The sequence below is a fragment of the Vanessa cardui genome, chromosome 28, assembly GCF_905220365.1.
Source record: "Vanessa cardui chromosome 28, ilVanCard2.1, whole genome shotgun sequence".
Lineage (NCBI taxonomy): Eukaryota > Metazoa > Arthropoda > Insecta > Lepidoptera > Nymphalidae > Vanessa > Vanessa cardui.
The window spans coordinates 5852338-5872151 of record NC_061150.1 but is presented as its reverse complement, the minus strand read 5'-3'; the positions used below and the strand labels follow the sequence as shown (position 1 = coordinate 5872151).

Genomic DNA, 19814 nt, shown 5'->3' with positions numbered 1-19814 from the left:
GAAGAATTGTTAAATTAATTCAAATTATAATCAAGGATAGTCATTTGCTGTTTTATTACTATTTGCTTTATTGGTAAACTGTACTATCGCCATAATATAAAAACGCCAAATATACATTTATCAGCTTTTAAGAAAACTCTCTAATTCAAAGTTTTAAATTACAAATAAACGATTTGAAAAAGACGGTGCGTACATTTTAGATATTTAATTCACATTAACTTATTGACACTACAAAAAAGTTTAAATAAAAAAATATTTATTTATTTTTTCGTTCATTAACAATAACTAACTGAGCAAAGTGACAACAATATTGTCAGACTATTTTGACGTCATGAATTTTTGGCCACCACGAGTTGCGAGTTGAAACGATGCTTTCGATTCCAGCACTGGTATGCCACAAACAGTACCAGTATATAAAGGTTGATGTACTATTTACACTTAATTAAAACAACTGTCTATGCATTTACAGAATCCGAATGATGCACTTTCATATGCAAACGCAAACTGTTATTCTGAACGAAAGCTTGGCTACAAACTGGACAAATGAACCTTCTATCGTTATTATGTATCCTCATATGATCTCTCAGCGTTTGCTTCCTTGCGTACGACTTCTTGCAAACTTCACACTGGTGTATTTTCTCGCCCAAATGTTTTATCATGTGCTTCTGGACGTGTGTCCTCGAAAAGAACTTCTGATCGCAGAGAGAACAAGAGAAGTTCTTCTCTCGAACGTGAACTTCCTTCAAATGAGCCCACATCTTGCTAACGATGTGGAATGATTTCCCGCAAACCGGACAATTAATCACCGATATCTCGACGTTATGAGCGGAATTGTGATGACGCTTCCTCAAAACGTAGTTCTGAAACGTTTCCGGACAGAAGAAACACTTTATCGTACGTCTCTTGTCGTGTACGGACATTTCGTGATTGTTCTTCTGCGTCAACGATTCGAATATCTCCGGACACGAGCCGCAACGGAAATTCGAACCGTGGCTGAGGGAATGGCAGCGCAAACGATCCTGACTCAAAAATGATTTCCCGCACAACTCGCACACATAATTACCGTAGTGCTCGTTCATGTGCTGGTTCAGTTTGATAAAATATCGGAAATCTTTTCGACAGAGTGCACATTCGAATTTATCTTTATGCAATTTGTATGGTATGACACCATAACCGCAGTTATCTATGAACGTTCTATCATGTTCAACTTTAACGTGCTCTATTAACGAATTAATGTTATCAAAACTTTCATCGCATGCTTTGCAATTGATAACGGTCACGTCAATTTTGACCTTTTCGTCCCTTTTTAGGTATGAAACGGCGGATTTGATGCTGGAATCTTTGTGGTCGTTTCTCGTGTGTTCCTTTAGAGGATCTAAGCTTTTGAATGGACGATGGCAAAAGAAACAGAGGTAGTTATGACGGTGCCATTTGAAAGGGATCGCCGTTGACGATTCTAGTATAATGATGGCATTCCTTTTCATTAGACGATTCCGTTTCGTAGTCGTCATTGAGGACTTACTCAGCGCCTCGGTTGCCATCACAGGGCGTTTTTCACCTAAAAATTCAAATTTTTCTATAAATATATCTCCTTCGTTTTTATAACTTCCAATTGGTTTTTTTTTTCGTATATTTTGTATCTTACGTTGCATTGCATGCAATATTTGATTTTCTCTTGGTTCGATCAGTGCTACTCTCGTTAACAATTTTTAACCGAGGTATACGAAAATTTTCGATACATTCCACTCATCATACATCACTCGATAATACGTCAAAAATTAGAACCTTTTTAAATTAGTTAATAATATTCAAGTAAATAATCTAAGAGCAGTTGTATGCGAACATAGTTTTAGAGAAGAGACTTAAAAAGATCTTTGAACATTTAAAGCTAGAGAACATGTTTCTAGAAGTCCGTGAAAATGTCTTGTACCTTAATTAATTGCGGAAATAGTCAAAACCAATTTGTCACGACATTTTCTAGCACTTAAGATCCTTTGTTTCATTTAAGGCTCAACTTGTGAATACTATTTCTAACACATAAATTACGTTTTAATCTTTACTACCCCAGCTCGAAAACCTACCTTATAAATACGACCAAAAAGATCATTTTTCCGTGAGAATAACAACATTAACCGTTGATAAACTAAGAACGAGTGTTTTATATTCCTTCCATATTACTATTCTATTGCATTACACTATTGCTGTTAGCAAGAATTTACTTTCGTTTTAAGTTATCAAAATGTAGGTGTTCGTAAAATCTTTGAAGAATATATTTATTGTATTTAAAATTAGAACAATAATATCTGCAGTGCATATATTTAAGCATATCAATTGTTAAAATTGTTAAGGAGTTAGAATATTCAATGTCATTTAAAATGTCAAAAGGTACAAAAATTATGGCTATTTTAATCTATACGTTATATCTATTATAATCTAAATCTTAATCTTCCTTTTGTCACACGTTGTATTTACTGTATAGATTGATAACTACGCGAAAATTGCAAAACGTACATAAATTTCGATACATTTTAAAAAAATGATTGGTCCCACTTCGGGCGCCAGTTTTTAAAAATTGGCGACGAAATTTCGTCAATGTTCTAATAGATGTTATGTTTCAATTAAAACCGTTTATATAATAAATTCTAAGCAAATATTCCACACCAGGATATTCAAGTTTACATAATCTTATTCTTTAATTCGGTTATGCTACTTATTACGGTGACAATAGAAAAATTACGAACATCAATAAGAATTAAATCTGCAATGAAGTTTCGTTTAAAAAAATAATAATACACACGCGTGTGTATGTTTGTGACGGATAAATCAGAAGAACAAACGAACTATCAAAACTTCATTACAGACTTGACAATAATAGTTTAGCAGAAAATGAAGGGAATTGGGATATAAATGTCGTATGAGACACGCATATGGAAACTAAAAAGGGAAGAGTAACTACTGAGTTTCTTGATAGATCGTCACGGTAGTATCTACATTCCGAACCCGTCGTAGCTTTACATTTAATACAGTTCTTTGAATGCCAGTTCAAAAGTTATTTTAACAGCCTTGTAATAGAGTATATTTTGATTTTGATAATTGTAATTCTACTTTACCAAACAATACACCTAGAAAGTTTTACATGGAACATTTTTGGTTACAAATGCCTACCTTTTTTTATCACCGTTAATCTACAATAAAAGAATATAGATTTAAAACCTTGACTACATAATCATGAAAGGAAAAGTAACTGTCTGTTACACGGTTACGACTAAACCACACAATTTCATGACATTTTCTATGAAGCTAGCTTGAACTAGCTTGAAGCTAGCTTCCTTTGGGGTTATAGGCTACTTTTGTATACCTAAAACCGACAGCATCACTACACCTCTCTCCCTCCCTCATATGCGAGCAAAAACTACTGCTTATCAAATAGGACATATCCCAAACACCCGTCATCTTCTGCTAAACGTAAAAAATGGGAAGTCATTAGGCTTACCTTTGACAATTTTCGGTTTAGTCTTTTCCTCTAGTTTCGATTTCTTCTTCTCCGGTTTGACGGTTGTCTTTTTAGGCCTACCACGTTTGCCTTTTATCGGTAACGCATCGACTGTTATGTCCTCTGATACTGTAGGCTCGTTTGAATCGTCTTTATTCCCATCTAGAAGAGAAGATCATATTAATATTAGATAGAGCTCTATAGGCTCTGAAATTTTAGGCCTTTGTTTAAGTCCCAATAAAAAATATATCAATATATTCAACACCTTGAACTAACTTATTTGTTTTTTACGTAAGTGCGTGTTAATCTTGTTTTTAAGTTAACAGACACAAGTGAATAAAAAATACTGTTACTATTTTCTTTATAAACATCACTGGAACTATATGGAGCAGCTAAAATATACACATATATCATACAGGAGATAAAGGTATGTTATGTATATTATAAAACAGAAACTATGAAAGGATGGACTCAATCACGCCTCAGCGGCTGAAGGGATATAACATGAAATACCACAACTAAAACTTGAACCCACACGAGGCCACCAATCTTATATACAGCATCAGATCATAACCACTTAATGTCAAGTGGTCACCGCTACCTATAGACATTGACGACGTGAGAAATCTTTACGATTCCTTGCACCTCTAGCTACAATGAACTAAGATGTTACGTCCATACCATTTCACAAAAGCAGATTACTACAAGTATAGCTTGTTGGATTTTTGTAATATTTGATTAGTGGTAGCTACACAATACCCTACCACCAAGCAGTTAAATAAAACCAATCAGTGACGTAGCTAGGTGAGGAAGGGCCCCGGTGCATAGAAAAAGAATCGGGCCCTCACTCCCTCTTTCCCATCCCTCTTTAAGTAATAATTACCCTTTATAGATACCAAGGGTCGTGTTTTTCTAGCTTCAGAAGCTTAAGGCTTAGTTTAGAAGGCCCCTGAAACTCCGGGGCCCTGGTGCACTGCACCACCTGCCCTACGATAGCTACGCCACTGAAACCAATCAATACGTACCATCATAATCAATATCCTCGTCCAAATATTCAACATCAGCATCGTGAGCTGGTTGCGGTTCCATGACCATTTCTGACTTCATTTGTTCCTGATATACTATCACTGTAAATAAAGACGTTATTGCTTATTCTTAAAGTCGATTTTCGTTTAAATACATGCACGTATAATACGACACACAATTAGCATAAAAAAAGTAAAAAAAAAGTAATAGCTTGGTAAATTTTGCACTGCTGGGCTAAGGCCTCCTCTCCAGTAAGGAGAGGGGTTTGGAACATATTTCACCTCGCTGTTCCAATACGGGTTGGTGGAATGCACATGTGGCTGAATTTCGAAATTCTACACATGCAGGTTTCCTCACGATGTTTTCCTTCACCGCCGAGCACGAGATAAATTGTAAACACAAATTAAGCACATATATATAGTGGTGCTTGCCTGGGTTTGAAACATATATGTTAATTAGAATATCATTGGGCAAAGGTATATTTTACATTGACTCTTATGAACAATTCAAGGGGATTATGAAGAATTTGTTAAATCAAGGAATTAGTTATATTGAGTTACGTTATATTAAGGTTGCACTGTATTATATTATAAATAAAGATATATCAATCATAAGCTCTTAGTAGTGCACAATATAGCTGATTTATTAGCAAATTATATGAAATACGTTTAATTATATGAGTCGAGATGGCCCAGTGTTAAGAACGCGTGCATCTTAATCGACGATTGCGGGTTCAAACCCAGGCAAGCACCACTGATTCATGTGCTTAATTTGTCTTTATAATTCATCTCGTGCTCAGCGGTGAAGGAAAACATCATCGTGAGGAAACCTGCATGTGACAAATTTCATAGAAATTCTGCCACATGTGTATTCCACCAACCCGCATTGGAACAGCGTGGTGGAATATGTTTCAAAACATTCTCCTCAAAGGGAGAGGAGGCCTTTAGCAGCAGTGGGAATTTACAGGCTGTTGTTGTTGTATATGAAATACGAGAAAAAAAGCTTTGTTTATCATTTTTCCTACTACCATTGGAATATGCTATATATAAGACTACAAGTATCACATACCTTTGGACTTGAAGTCGCCCCTACCGACCATGTCGACAAACTTCTTCTCGGAATGGAGGACCTGCTTCTTGAAGTTACACGCATCTCGAAGGCGCGTGATGCAGACCTCGCAGATGAGACGGTTCGGTCCGTTCGGCCCTTCCATGTGCTGCGATATCTAAGAAAAATAAAAAACCCCAATAATTTTCGTTTCGTAAATTTTCGAGTCTTCAAAAAGTCGTGCTGCTGTGATATCTAATACAAGGAATATACGTATTAAATAATAATAATATTAGCTAATAATATTAGCTCTGGTTGGTTTACGCCTTACGGCTCGTCAAAAAGACGTAAAAAAAAAAACCGCTGAGTTTCTTTCGCCGGTATTCTCAGATTCTTGATTTTTTGGCCTTGTGGTTAGAACGTGTTCATCTTAAACGATGATTGCGGGTTCAAACCAGGCAAGCACCAATGAATTTCATGTTCTTAATTTGTGTTTGCAATTCATTTCGTGCACGGCGGTGAAGGAAAACCTCGTGAGGAAACCTGCATGTGACTAATTTCTAATTTCAACCGTACAAACTTTGCCACATGTGTACATACCCGCAGCGTGGTGGAATATGCTCCAAGCCTTCTGAGAAGGAGTAAGCCTAGCAGCGGGAAATTTACAAGCAAGTTGTTGTTGTCGTTGTAATATTAGGTCTAAGGGTTGATTACGAGTGTTCAAAAGCTCGTAAGAAAAAAGAAAAAATATATCCCGCTGAGTTCTTTCGCCGGTATTTCTCAGGTCCGAAGTATTAAATTCCAAACCGGTGTTAGAATTTTAACAATCAATAAGCAAGTGTAATCATTCGTATATTGGATAAAGATCTTTTACTTTTGTCACGTTAATTGTGCGAAAGTGATCCCGTGACGTCCACGAGAAACACGGAGAGGGTTCTGCTGAGGATTCTGCTCTACCGGAGGTCAGCGGTTTTTCCAGTTAAGAAAAAAAAAAGAGTGATTTATGGCAACACCGTTAAGGATGGCTTTTATTATTTTATATTCCATCTACAACTCAATTCAAATACAAATGCTCAACATTTGACTTAAAATTGACACAATACCATTGGTCGAGAGATTGTATAATCTATGATATTCATTATGGTTTTGTGCAAAAATCTCAAATTTGTAAGTAAAATTTAATTGGACATAAATCATTTTGGAGAATAGTGTTGTATTATAAATAAAGATAGTATAAAACAATGTTGCATTCTGTCCCTACGTATGCTTAAAACTTTAAAATTACATAATGGATTTTGATGCAGTTTTTGTAGTAAATAAATTGTTTCTTTATATGTATAATATACACTCAAATTACGTTACACTTTAGCCAAATTTGGTTTTCATCGTCAATTCTATAGGATAACATGCATTATTGCATACACACATAATAAAAAAACAAACTACTATGTACAGTTTAGTTTTTACTACATAATGTATAATTAAAGTAACAGTAAATAGAGAAGGCCTCAAGCAAGAGATATACAGGATATCTCTTGCTTGAGGCCTTCTCTATTTGAAGAAAAGGTTAAAAACCTATTCTACTACACTGCTTGTCTGGTTAGTAGGTACATGTTAAGCACACAACAAATGAAAACAGAAATACTTGACATTATAAAAATCACAAAGTTTCTTTAATAAAAATAAATAAATACAACTAAATATGAGACAACATCTCATACATTACTCTGATCCCAATGTAAGTAGCTGAAGCACTTGTGTTATGGAAATCAGAAGTAACGACGGTACCACAAACACCCAGACCCAAGACAACATAGAAAATTAATGGTAATCTACATCGACTCGGCCGGGAATCACACCCGGGACCTCAGAGTGGCATACCCATGAAAACCGGTGTACACACCACTCGACCATGGAGGTCATCAAATTAATATGTTAATCAAAATAAAAAAGCCAAGGATGTCCAATTAGATAGAAATGGTATCACATTGGAAGCTCCTACATACAAACTAGGACATTACAGATATATGCTTCATTTGGGTTTGTAATTCATTTTGTACTTGAACATGAACAAAAATGTAACGAGAAGACCTGTATGTGGGGTATAAATTCTAACAAACAACAGTCAAGTAAATAAAATGAAAAAAAGTATTTGTCGATCAGTGAAATACTTATGAGCTGTTTTATATGTACAACAAAATCATATCTTTGTTTATTAATTATAACAATATATACTACTTATATATGACATAGTTTATATTTGAGATTTAATTTTTTTTTATTTGTTTTTTGGTCCTGTCTTATAAATGTTTATTATTTCATAAAACTTGAAATTTAAGCTTGTTGCTTCCAGAGTATAAGATTAAAGACAGTAGTCATGATGCACAATAACTTATAATTAATATTATATACAAAAATCTTATCTGCAATGTGTTATATCTTGTGGTATAATATGTATATATTAGTTAAAAAAATTTCAGACAATTCAGTTAAGCATGACAAAATGTCTCCTCATTGATTATTTAATGAATTTTCTCTTTTAAAAAAAATTTAAAATATTTTTTTTCAAAATTTGTTAATTTTTTGGGTATTACTTTTAATTTTTTTGATTATTATTCAAATATTAATTAAATTTATGTATGACTAACTTTTGTTATTTTGAAATCTCATGTATAAAATATCTGTTTGTCTCATAAAAAAAAAAAAAACAAACAAAAACAAATCAATAATACTCCGATATTATTTATAAAATCATACATTTAAATACGTATTTCTTTGTTGTTTTTATACGTAATTAGAACTTTAATTTTTTACTTTATTGAATAAAGCATACTTACACTGATATCAAAGCATTCAAAGAGCATATCGGCATAAACTTCCGTCTCGTCCATCCATGTATACTCCGTTCCTAAGTCCTTATAACAACCTTCAGAAAGACAGCACCGGCACAGCCCTGGGCTCTCTTTCACCACAATTTCATCGAACTCCATCTTCGATTCAGATTATTACCACATTCTTATTAAAATACTTAAACTATAATATGTTAATAATGTAAAGTACACAACAACGACCAGCGTCAATTCCGCTATACATTATACGCCATTTTGTTTTTCTTCCGCTCAAATCGTTAATAACAGCAGTGTTACTAAGTACAAATAAAAAAATTGCCTTAAAGAATAAAATTTATGAATACACTAAATGTACAGATATCGAAAACTTTACTTTCAATTTTAAGCACCGTGAAACACCAAGACATTGACTTTGCAAATATAATAACAATCGAAACAAATGTATTTTCTGCTATTGAAAACTTTTAATAAATATAACAGAATAGTAACAACATCGCTCATTTAAACACCTTATCTACATAATATTTTGCATATACTATTTACTCTGCCTAAAACTTATAATGTTTTAATTAGGCTAGATCAATAATTATAAAATGAATAAAAAAGAATTCAAATTTTTAAAATAAGTAATTCTAGAGTTACTTATCCAAATTCAATAAATCGAGCAATGTTATTTGAAAAGCAAAAACCAACAGGACTCCCAGTAGATGTTTTATTGAATATTTTCAAAGGATTTTATTATTTTACAAAATTAGAACCGCTTTAATAATAAGGAATACTAAACACCCTATTATTAAAGCGGTTTTAAAGCTAGCAACATTTTCATATTGTAAAATAATTATTAAAAAAAATAATGTCATTTGAATTAAATTAATTGAATGTTTTTCTATAAACATTTCTGAAATAAAATATGATGGAAGTGAATAAACTTTGCCGCTGCTGTTTGTCTGAGAGTGGGAACAAAGATATGAGCGCAACTTACCCTTGGTTGGGAGAAAAAGAAATATATTCTGACATGTTACTGGAATGTTTCAATATTGTTGTAAGTGCATAACTTATATTTAATTGTAATTAAACGAAATATCGGTTTAAATTTAACAAATTTACTCTACGTACAATTTTATTTACGAATTTTGACATTAATTTCTGTATATTTACATTATAATTACTTGATCAAGAGAATTTTTTTGGAAGCGAAATTTTTAACGAATTATTAATTTTAATATGTTATTGTTTTAATTTTCAGATGAGTACAAAACTAGAAAACAGTTTAATATGTGATTTATGTGTGAAGACTTTACGAGAATCCTTGTGTTTCAAACGGAAAGTACTACAATCAGAAATGGAGTTATTAAAAAGGATCACAGATGCTGAAAGTATTACAATTATTTTATTCTAATAAGATATATATATATATATCTAATAATAATATCTAAGAAATGATTTATTTATGAATGGTATAATTGTATCCTGTAAGCCTCTTAGTTCTTGAAAATTTTCTATAAAAGTTTGATAACCCTATCATTTTATTTCCAAGTGAAACAATTCTTCTATGGAGACAATTCTTTACCATTATATCTTAATTGGAGCTGAGATGGCCCAGTGGTTAGAATGCTTGCATCTTAACTGATGATTGCGGGTTCAAACCCAGGCAAGCACCACTATATATATGTGCTTAATTTGTGTTTATAATTCATCGTGTGCTCGGCGGTGAAGGAAACCTGCATCTGTCTAATTTCATAAAAATGCTGCCACATGTGCATTCCACAAACCCACATTTGAACAGTGTGGTGGAATATGTTCCAAACCCTCTCCTTAGCGGAAGAGGAGGCCTTATCTCAGCAGTGGGAAATGTAGAAGCTGTTACTTTACTTTATATTTGAATTCAAATTATATAACTAAAAGGAGTGCATGCATACAGACTGTTGAAGTAAAGCAAAAGCAAATACAACTTCTCGGTAGTGTGTATATCAACTATTTCGTCATTATGAATAAAATAGTATTAGTGATGGTATTTAAGTTAAATTAAAAAGGAAAAAGATGTAATTTAACACTACAGGGAATTATGATTGGCATTTGATATTGTATTTGCTTTTGTTTAACAATTATGTTCAAACTGCTACATGTAACTTTATTTTAATAATAGGAATTCCCTTAGCACAATTTTTTTCCAATGAGGAGTTTTTTTTTTTAACTTTGCCTTGTGTAACAACTAGTAACAACTTGATATCTGTTATATTTAACCTTTAAGTACTGAGGTGGTTTAGTCAGATCATAAATGATGTTGTGACGTCTATCAGACGGTTATTTAAAAAACCAAAATGGGTTCTTAATATTTATTAAAATTCACATTATTTAATGGCTATATGATCCGTTTATTATTCATTTACTAAAGAAATGTAAAAAACAACAACATTTTCGTATGAGGTCAACATTTATTAGGTACTAATCAAAAAAACTACTTACTTTCGCTCTTTTTAAGAAAGCTTTCCTTTCTTTAGTAGTTCCTAGTTTTAGTTTTAGATTTAGTAGTAGATTTTTTTACTTTGTGGAAATCTGTAGAAGATTTCGATTTAACAATTGTATTAATCATCGTCGTGTTAAATAGTTCAATCCATAAAGATTCCGAGTTGTTGAATGTTTTGGGTTGACGTCGAGGCTTTTCATCAATGTTGTGGCTTCGCTCGACTCATATATAATACATATAAACTGTAATCTGGCTCGACTGATCAATCGTTGCGTTCGATCCCGAAGCTACAGGGGAGGGCGCGCGGGTAACTTTAAAGGCACCTAAATAAGACTCATATTTGTTTTTTCACCATCTGTGAGACAGCCACGTCAGTACTTAAAGGTTAAGCATGTTATTAATGTACTTATTCGTGTATGTTCCCTAATGGATACACATGTGCAGAATGTCATTGAAATTAGACACATAAGTTACATCACGATGTTTTTGTTTAGCGCACTAGATGAATTATAAGCACATATTAAGCACATGAAAGTTCAACGGTGCTTTTCTGGGTTTGAAACTTCTTAATGAGGGTTGGCACCAACACGTACATAATTGAAGCATTTTTTATTTACAGATGAGAAACCGGTATACGTGAAGGAAGAAATAGAGGCTGAAACAGATGGCAATGACTCAGATAATTACTTCTTGAATGATACAAGTAAGTTGAGCTATAGTTGTAGACTATTCGGTATAGCCGACTATCCCGACGCATTCGTAGTCAACGACTATTCGGCAAAGAGTGCCTACTAACTGGTTTCTTTTATTGAACAGGGGCGGATTTACAAATTTACCACTAGAAGGCTATTCGACTTTTGCCGTCTGACTGACTTTAGAAATTCGATACGTTTGTTTAGTTTACAATCACAATTTATTCTGAAAATGAAAATTTATGATTTGTGTTCTATCGTCCTCATTACATCGGCTTTTTCCCATTATTACCTAGTATGATTACGAGCTAGGTGATATTTTTGTCAGTTGCTAGATTATTTTTGCAATCCCTTATATAGTGACGAGTATACGGATTACGGACGTAAAGTGTATACATATAAGTTTTTTTTTATTACTGTAAGATAAAGACAATTTGGGCTAAATTTGCCGCCCCTCTGAATCTGCCGCCCCAGGCTCCAGCCTACTTAGCCTATTGGTAAATCCGCCACTGCTATTAAATAATAGCGGCCTATGGCTGCTACGCACGGCTTGACATACGCTTTTTTTTTTTAATGCATTAAAACATTAACTATATATGCTTAAAATCCGAATTTGTTCAATCATTTTTTTTATTTAAGTAAAGTATTATTCTTAAAGGAGGGATTTTCTTTGTTACTGTGAGTTAATGAGCAGAGATGGCCCAGTGGTTAAAACGCGTGCATCTTAATCGATGATTTCGGGTTCAAACCCAGTCAAGCACCACTAAAATAAATAAATATAAAAATAAAAATAAAAAAGCCTTTTATTCCATGCATAAATTTACATATTACGTTATACAGTTTTATTTATTTTTTTAAAGTTATATAAAAATAAGGTTTTGAATATTTAAGTAGTAACAACATCGATTTTTTTTTTTTTTTAAATATCTAATTTTTGAATTTATAGATAAAGTGTTTCTTCTTGAAAAACTTGTTTTTGCATGGACCCCTCTCAGGTGAAGGCCTCCTCCAAGGCGTTCCATTCATCTCTATTCTTTGCTGTTATTAACCAGCTTGTCCCTGCGATCTTTTTTATGTCGTCCTCCCATCTTGTGTAAGGTCTTCCCACTCTCCGTTTGCCTGCTGGGCCCTTCCATTTAGTGACATTTATTGTCCATCTCTCATCAACATAGCGGGCTACATGGCCAGCCCATCTCAGTTTCTGTGATTGGGCATACGACAGCACATCTATCGCTTTTGTGTGATGTCTTATCTTTGTGTGTCGAATCTTGTGTATCTTTTTTATATTGAACATGCTTCGTTCCATACCCTTCTGGCATGAACTAATTTTATTTTTAATTTTTTTCGTGAATTTCCACGTTTGACAGCCATATGTTAAAGAAGGTCGGATGCATGAGTCTAAGATTTTCTTCTTAACTTTAATTGACATGTTACTTTTGAAAATATATTTTAAGCTCCAATATTTATTCCAGGCGTTTTTAATTCTACGCTCTATTTCCATTTCATTACCATCTTTTATGCAGCTTATTTGTTTACCAAGATAGATGTATTGGTTCACGTACTCTAGTGGTTTATTTTTTATTTTAATACTCGCCTTAATGCTGTTTGTCATAGCTTTCGTCTTTGAAAGATTCATCTCTAGTCCCACCTGTTTGCTATTAGCTTGAAGTGTCTCTAGCATATACTGCAAACCACGGCTGGTCTCTGATAATAATACAATGTCATCTGCGAATCTTAAGTGGCTTAGGTACTTGCCATTGATGTTCAAGCCGCATGTTTTCCAGTCCAGTTTGTTTATGATGCTTTCTAGTACAGCTATAAAAAGTTTCGGCGAGAGTGGATCACCCTGTCTTACTCCTCTCTTTATAGGAAAGCTTTGACCAATTTTTTCTAGCTTAACTTTGCTCGTGCTGTTTCTATATATGCCTTTTATAATTTTTATGTACGTATTTTCTATTTTTTGAGCTTCTAGGGCCTCCCAAATACTTTTATGAGATATCGTATCAAATGCTTTTTGGTAGTCGACAAAAGCGATGTAAAGCGGTCTCTGTTTTTCCTGGTACTTCTCAATTACTAAATCTAGAGTATGTATGTGATCCATTGTGGAGAAATTCTTTCGAAAACCTGCTTGTTCCACCGGTTGCCATTTGTCTAGCGTGCCGCTAATTCTCTTATTTATGATTGAGGAAAAAAGTTTATAGAGCGTCGGTAAGAGACTAATGGGTCGGTAGTTACATATCTCTTGTGGGCCAGGGTCAAGCACCACTATATGTGCTTAATTTGTGTTTATAATTCATCTCGTGCTCGGCGGTGAAGAAAAACATCGTGAGGAAACCTGCATGTGTCTAATTTCATCGAAATTCTGCCACATGTGCATTCCACCAACCCGCGCAGCGTGGTGGAATATGTTCCAAACCCTCTCCATAATGAAAGAGGCCTTAGCCCAGCAGTGGGTAATTTACAGGCTGTTACTTTACTTTAAGGAGACGTAACGTCATAGATTAGTTCTTCTTTTTAATAGTCTTATTATTCTTTCAGTCAAAGAAGAATCCCCTCCGCCGCAGCCCGTTACAAAGAAGAAATCGATATCCAAGAACGCGACGAAAACCAATAGGAATGTCAAAAACCTCGTCAACAAATTCACGTCTATGGGTGAGTGTACTCCATTGATTGACGATTCAAAAGTGCTTGTGAAAGCCTACTTGAATAGAGTTTATTTTGATTGATTGATTGTTAATCTTTAATTGAAACAAGTCAAATAGCGTTGTCTCAGATTTTCGCGATTATTACACATTGAAATAAAACTAGTGTAATTTCAATAGTTCGGGATGGCCAAAATAATATTATCGTTTTACAATGATGCTTCAATGTCTCTATATTTTGCTAGAATGCCCCACGCTATAGTCCAATTGTTTTATAATTACAGCTCAATAATATTTTAAAATAAGAAATAGTGTTACCTGGCATGTAACACTATTAAATGCTATGCCATATAAAATAATATTAATTACAGTTTTACAAATTATTGATCAGTTAATTACAATAATAATTGTATATAATAAAGTAAATTCAATAGCTCGTGCTATATTAATAATATGCAATAGTAATGTGATATAAATTATGATATAGAATCAAATGTCATAACACCGTATTGAAGGCTAAGGTTACTCTCGTAACACTAGTTTTAACGGATTAGATAGCTACCCGTGACCACGAACGCTGTAAAGTGCTCGAAACGTCGGGATGATAAAAATGATTAGTATACGCGATTTAAATCCGTTAAAACTAGTTTTATTTCTAAGTCAAATAGCTTAGACTGTATTTTGTTACTAGTAGTCACTCGCGGCTTCTCTCGCGTTTTAAGAGTTGGTTGGCATGTGTTAGCCAATAAAAGTAGCCTATGTCCTTTCTTGAAGTTAAAGTTTGGTTCATACAACAACAACAGCCTGTAAATTCCCACTGCTGGGCTAAAGGCCTCCTCTCCCTTTGAGGAGAAGGTTTGGAACATATTCGACCACGCTGTTCCAATGCGGTTTGGTGGAATACACATGTGGCAGAATTTCTATGAAATTTGTCACATGCAGGTTTCCTCACGATGTTTTCCTTCACCGCTGAGCACGAGATGAATTATAAAGGCAAATTAAGCACATGAATCAGCGGTGCTTGCCTGGGTTTGAAACCGCAATCATCGGTTAAGATGCACGCGTTCTAACCACTGGGTCATCTCGATTCATTCGGTTCATACAAAATTTCACCAGCGGTTCGGTTGTGAGACAGCGACAGACAGACTGACAGACAAAGTTACTTTCACATTTATAATAGACCAGCTGTGCCCGCGATCTTGTACGCCTTTGAATATAACAAAAAAAATATTGTAGCCTATGTTACTCCCTATTATATCAGTTATCTGCCAGCGAAAGTCCCGTTAAAATCGGTCCAGCCGTTCCAGAGATTAGCCGGAATAGACAGAAAGACAGACCAACCGACAAAAATTGTAAATAATGTCATTTTGCTATACGTACCGTGCATAAATTATGCATTGAGTAAAGAAGGGCTATTCTAATATTACAAACAGACACTCCAATTTTATAATATGTAATAGATAAACTACATATACAACATAACGCGTGTCATATGAAACAAGAAGCTCGAAATTTAAAAATTACAATGTTAATATATTCTAATGTGTTATCTGTAGTGATTGCGTAATTGGGTCTCAGTCCAAAAACTAACATTTTTACTTCTAGCAATAATGCTATATACTTCATTTCCAGAATCCTGTAATCGATCCGAAATAAAATCTATAAAGCAAAAAGACTTAAAACTCGTGAAGAATAGAAAGATAACGATAAAAAATGACCTAAAGATAAATCTGTCGTGGACCACGCGTACCGCGCACGACAAGAGAAAACACAGAGAGAATCTCCTAACCATATTGAAGTATTCGAATGTGATACCGTTCAAGAATAAATCCCTGCTTGGATTCATATGCGGCTACTGCGACGCGACCTTCCCAGATCCCCTCGACCTTCGGGTCCACACCGAGAACGACCACGAGAAGGAGAGATTGGACTTCAAATCCTCATTCGATATGACCGAATACAACGTCAAACTAGACGTAACGGATTTATCATGCTCATTATGCTCGGAGAAGATGGAGAATCTGAACAAATTGAAGGACCATCTCGTCAAAGTCCACGACAAGATATTCTACGATGACATCAAAGATCACATAATGCAGTTCAAGTTGAAGAAGGGTGATGTCTTCGACTGTGCCATGTGCCCATCTACGTACGAAACGTTCAAGATGTTGAAACAGCACATGAATAAACACTACAGCAACTATAGTTGTACGAAATGCGATACGTCCTTCGCTACCAAAAGGTCACTGAACGCCCACCAGACTACGCACCAGGAAGGCAGCTTCAAGTGCGACCTGTGTGACAAAGTATTCTCTAGCAGAACCAAGAAGCAGTATCACGAGAAGACGAAACACTTGGGAGCTAGAAGCATCAGCAATTGTCCGTTCTGTGACGTTCCATTCAGGAGCTACTATCAAAGGAACCAGCATTTGGTCAAGGTCCACAATTCGGAGGCCCAGTATAAGTGCAATGTGTGCAACAAAGGCTACATACTGAAGTCTCTGCTGATGTGTCATATTAAGAAGAATCATCTGATGGAACGCAACTGCCAGTGCACGGAGTGCGGGTATCGGTTCTTCAGTAAGAAAGCGTTGAACGCTCACATGATCAAGCACACCGGCGAGAGGAAATACGCCTGCGAAGTCTGCCACAAGTCGTACGCGAGGAAGTACACGCTGAGGGAACACATGAGGATACACAATAACGACAGGCGTTTCAAGTGCGAGGTCTGCAGCACGGCTTTCGTCCAGAAGTGCAGCTTGAAAAGTCACCTGCTATCTCATCACGGCATAAGCATGGCAGCGAGCGACATCCCCACCTCCTAGTCTCCCGAATGACAACTGACAGTGACATTGACAGTGACAGCTGTCAACCAATAATGAACGTATTTTTTTATTTTTTAATGAAGTGTCAAATGAAAAGTATATTTGTAAATAATATTAGTAGTGCAATAAGTGAAAATCGGATAATACTGCAATACTGTATTTAGTCTGTAAAAGAATATTTATTTATCATGATAATACATTTTTGAAGGCATTATAATATGTGCTTTTGTGGAATAAAATAATTAAATGAATCTTTACTAATTTATTTTTTTGTGACATTTGACGGAACCTTTTATGATCAATCCATACTCAAAAATGACCCATTGTTTTTGGTGAGAAAAGCACCGGCTGCGGGAACTGACTGACTTGGTGGTAGGGCAAGTGTAAGTCCATAGATATAGGTACCATTCACACATATTATTCCAACCCCAAACAAAAGTAGTTGGTACTGTTGCGTTGCGGTTCGAAGGTTAAGTGAGCAAGTGTAACAGCAGGCACATGGGATATCATCTTAGCTCCCAAGTTTAGTGGTGCATTTGAGTGATGTAAGGAATGGTTATTGTTTCATATAACCTCAATGTCTATGGGTGATGGTGACCACTTACTTGTTAGTGCACTTGCCCGTTCGCTTCATCCAATCCAATCCAATCCATCAGCCCATTTCCGTCCACTGCTGGACATAGGCCTCTCCAATTGCACGCCACTGAGATCGTTCTTGGGCTACTCGCATCCAGCTCCTGCCAGCCGCCTTGCGTATATCGTCACTCCACCGTGCCCGAGGACGTCCTACACTACGTTTGCCGTTCGCTTATTTATTACAAAAAAAAACACTAACCTTACTATTGAGAAAAAGGGTAGGACCCGTCATTATGGATTGAGCTATCTACCTAGGTAGGTAGTTCAATTAAATATTATATCAGCTAACTAATAGCTACGACGGTAACGTCACTTTTATCTGATTATAACATCAGTAATGACATATGCACTAATATATGGGAATTCATTGTAATAATTGCATATTTGTAGGAAAGATGTATGAAAAATGCATATATGTATGTAGGGAGTTATATATTCACTTTAATATTGCTTTCAAAACTTTGATAACAGTTTCGTCATAATTAAAAACATTTTTTGTTTTCGCAAATCCATAGTGACTATCATAGACTAATCAAGCTCTCGACGAATGGTATCAATATGTAACAATATAAATAAACTCGACATAACCTTTTGATACATAAACTTTAATTCGTAAAAACAAATAATTATTTACACTTATATTTTAACAATAATTTCAAAATAACCGGCGAATTTTATTTGATGTTTCCAGTCCGTACTGGTTCACATAATGTTGTCTTAAATTTTCGCGATTATTACACATTGAAATAAAACTAGTTATAACGGATTTTAATCGCGTATATTAATTATTTTTAACATCTCGACGTTTCGAGCACTTTACAGCGTTCGTATTCACGGGTAGACTGACTTAGTCTACCCGCGATTAAAATCCGTTTAAACTAGTTTTATTTCAATTTGTAATAATCGCGAAAATTTATGACAACATTATGTGAACCAGTACGGACTGGAAACTTCAAATAAAATTCGCCAATTTCAAAATAACTCAACAATATAATATAAACAATTCCCACTGCATATATAACACAACACACATTTACATATTGTCAAAATCTGCTCAAACATAAATCTTTTTAGACCTTAGATCTTTTAATTATGAAGACGCACCATAATGTTAAATTATTGGCATACATATATGTGTTAGTATCAGTGGCGGATTTACAAATCTGCTGCTAGTAGGCTATTCAAATATTGCCGCCCCTACTTTTTTTTGCATCATTTATGATTTGTGTTCTGTCGTCCTCATTACATCAGCTTTTCCCGTTATTAGTATGATTATGAACTAAGTGATATATCTGTCAGTTACTAGATTATTTTTCCAGCCTGCTTTGTAGTGACGAGGGTACGGATTACGGACGTAATGTGTATTCATATAATTATAAGTATTTTTTAAATTTCAGTAAGATTATAACAGAGTTGGGCTAAATTTCGCGCCCCTATAAATCTGCCGCCCTAGGCTCCAGCCTACTTAGCCTATTGGTAAATCCGCCACTGGTTTGTAATACTAAAATTACTCCATTTTACTAAATATATACGTGTGTATACACGGTACATACACCAAAGTAACATTTTTTTACAATTTTTGTCTGTCTGTTTGTTCCGGCTAATTTCTAGAACGAATGGACCGATTTCAACGGCACTTTCACTGGCAGATAACTGATGTAATTCAGCATAACTCAGGGCACTTTATTTTAGAATTATGTATAAGTTCACGATGAAATGACCAAATCCAGTACCTACCGCACGCAGTCGTGGCGCATGCCATCACTCCGACGTCACATCAGTACCACCCACTAACGACTTAATAATACAAGCCGCTGAATACAGAATTAATAAGTTATAGTAAAAACTACGAACTAAACAATAACTCCTTTGTTAAATTTAAACGTGCGAAAAGTTGCGGGCACTGCTAGTTAAGCAATATATCTATATTTTTTATGTATTGCTGTATTAATTCATTAATTCTTTCACATCTTGTAAGCACGAGTGAGTTTGACAAATGGATGCCGATAATAATTTAATGTGGGCGCGTCTTCATGAACTAACACAGATCTATACGAAAAAAACATTGTACAGTCAGAGTAAGAAGACCTTCGTCAGTTTTCAAATTCATTCCTTTATCAAGTCTTAAATTCTTAGC

General features: G+C 34.8%; 2 protein-coding genes across 13 annotated transcripts in view; one reads left to right on the top strand and one right to left on the bottom strand.

Moving 5' to 3' along the window:
* Positions 1–8719, bottom strand: part of LOC124541453 (zinc finger protein 182-like) — a 32843-nt gene extending 24124 nt beyond the window's left edge. For 3 of the 12 annotated variants that reach the window (XM_047119351.1, XM_047119348.1, XM_047119346.1), the window contains exons 1-4: positions 8404–8711; positions 5588–5744; positions 4519–4620; positions 3494–3655 (exon numbers count right to left, since the gene is read on the bottom strand). In XM_047119351.1, coding sequence (XP_046975307.1) covers positions 3494–3655; positions 4519–4620; positions 5588–5744; positions 8404–8556 — 574 coding nt within the window. In that variant the 5' untranslated portion in view covers positions 8557–8711. Of the gene's footprint in view, positions 1–384; positions 1559–3493; positions 3656–4518; positions 4621–5587; positions 5745–8403 lie in introns of those variants that run through there. The other 9 variants (XM_047119342.1, XM_047119345.1, XM_047119349.1 and 6 more) reach the window with 8 other exon arrangements.
* A 516-nt stretch (positions 8720–9235) lies between these two features.
* LOC124541500 (PR domain zinc finger protein 5-like) lies at positions 9236–17292 on the top strand. The gene is made up of 5 exons (XM_047119416.1): positions 9236–9457; positions 9662–9791; positions 11502–11585; positions 14113–14226; positions 15849–17292. Exons 1-5 carry the CDS (start codon positions 9326–9328, stop codon positions 17039–17041), a joined length of 1653 nt encoding a protein of 550 aa, XP_046975372.1. The 5' UTR covers positions 9236–9325; the 3' UTR covers positions 17042–17292.
* The last annotated feature ends 2522 nt before the right edge of the window (positions 17293–19814 follow it).

What these genes read in the sequence shown, in the direction of transcription:
- LOC124541500 (XM_047119416.1), top strand. Translation starts at nt 9,326, where the DNA reads ATGATGGAAGTGAATAAACTTTGCCGCTGCTGTTTGTCTGAGAGTGGG. An exon ending in TTACTTCTTGAATGATACAA is followed by an intron (nt 11,586 to 14,112) that starts GTAAGTTGAGCT and finishes TTATTCTTTCAG; the next exon opens with TCAAAGAAGAATCCCCTCCG. An exon ending in CAACAAATTCACGTCTATGG is followed by an intron (nt 14,227 to 15,848) that starts GTGAGTGTACTC and finishes CTTCATTTCCAG; the next exon opens with AATCCTGTAATCGATCCGAA.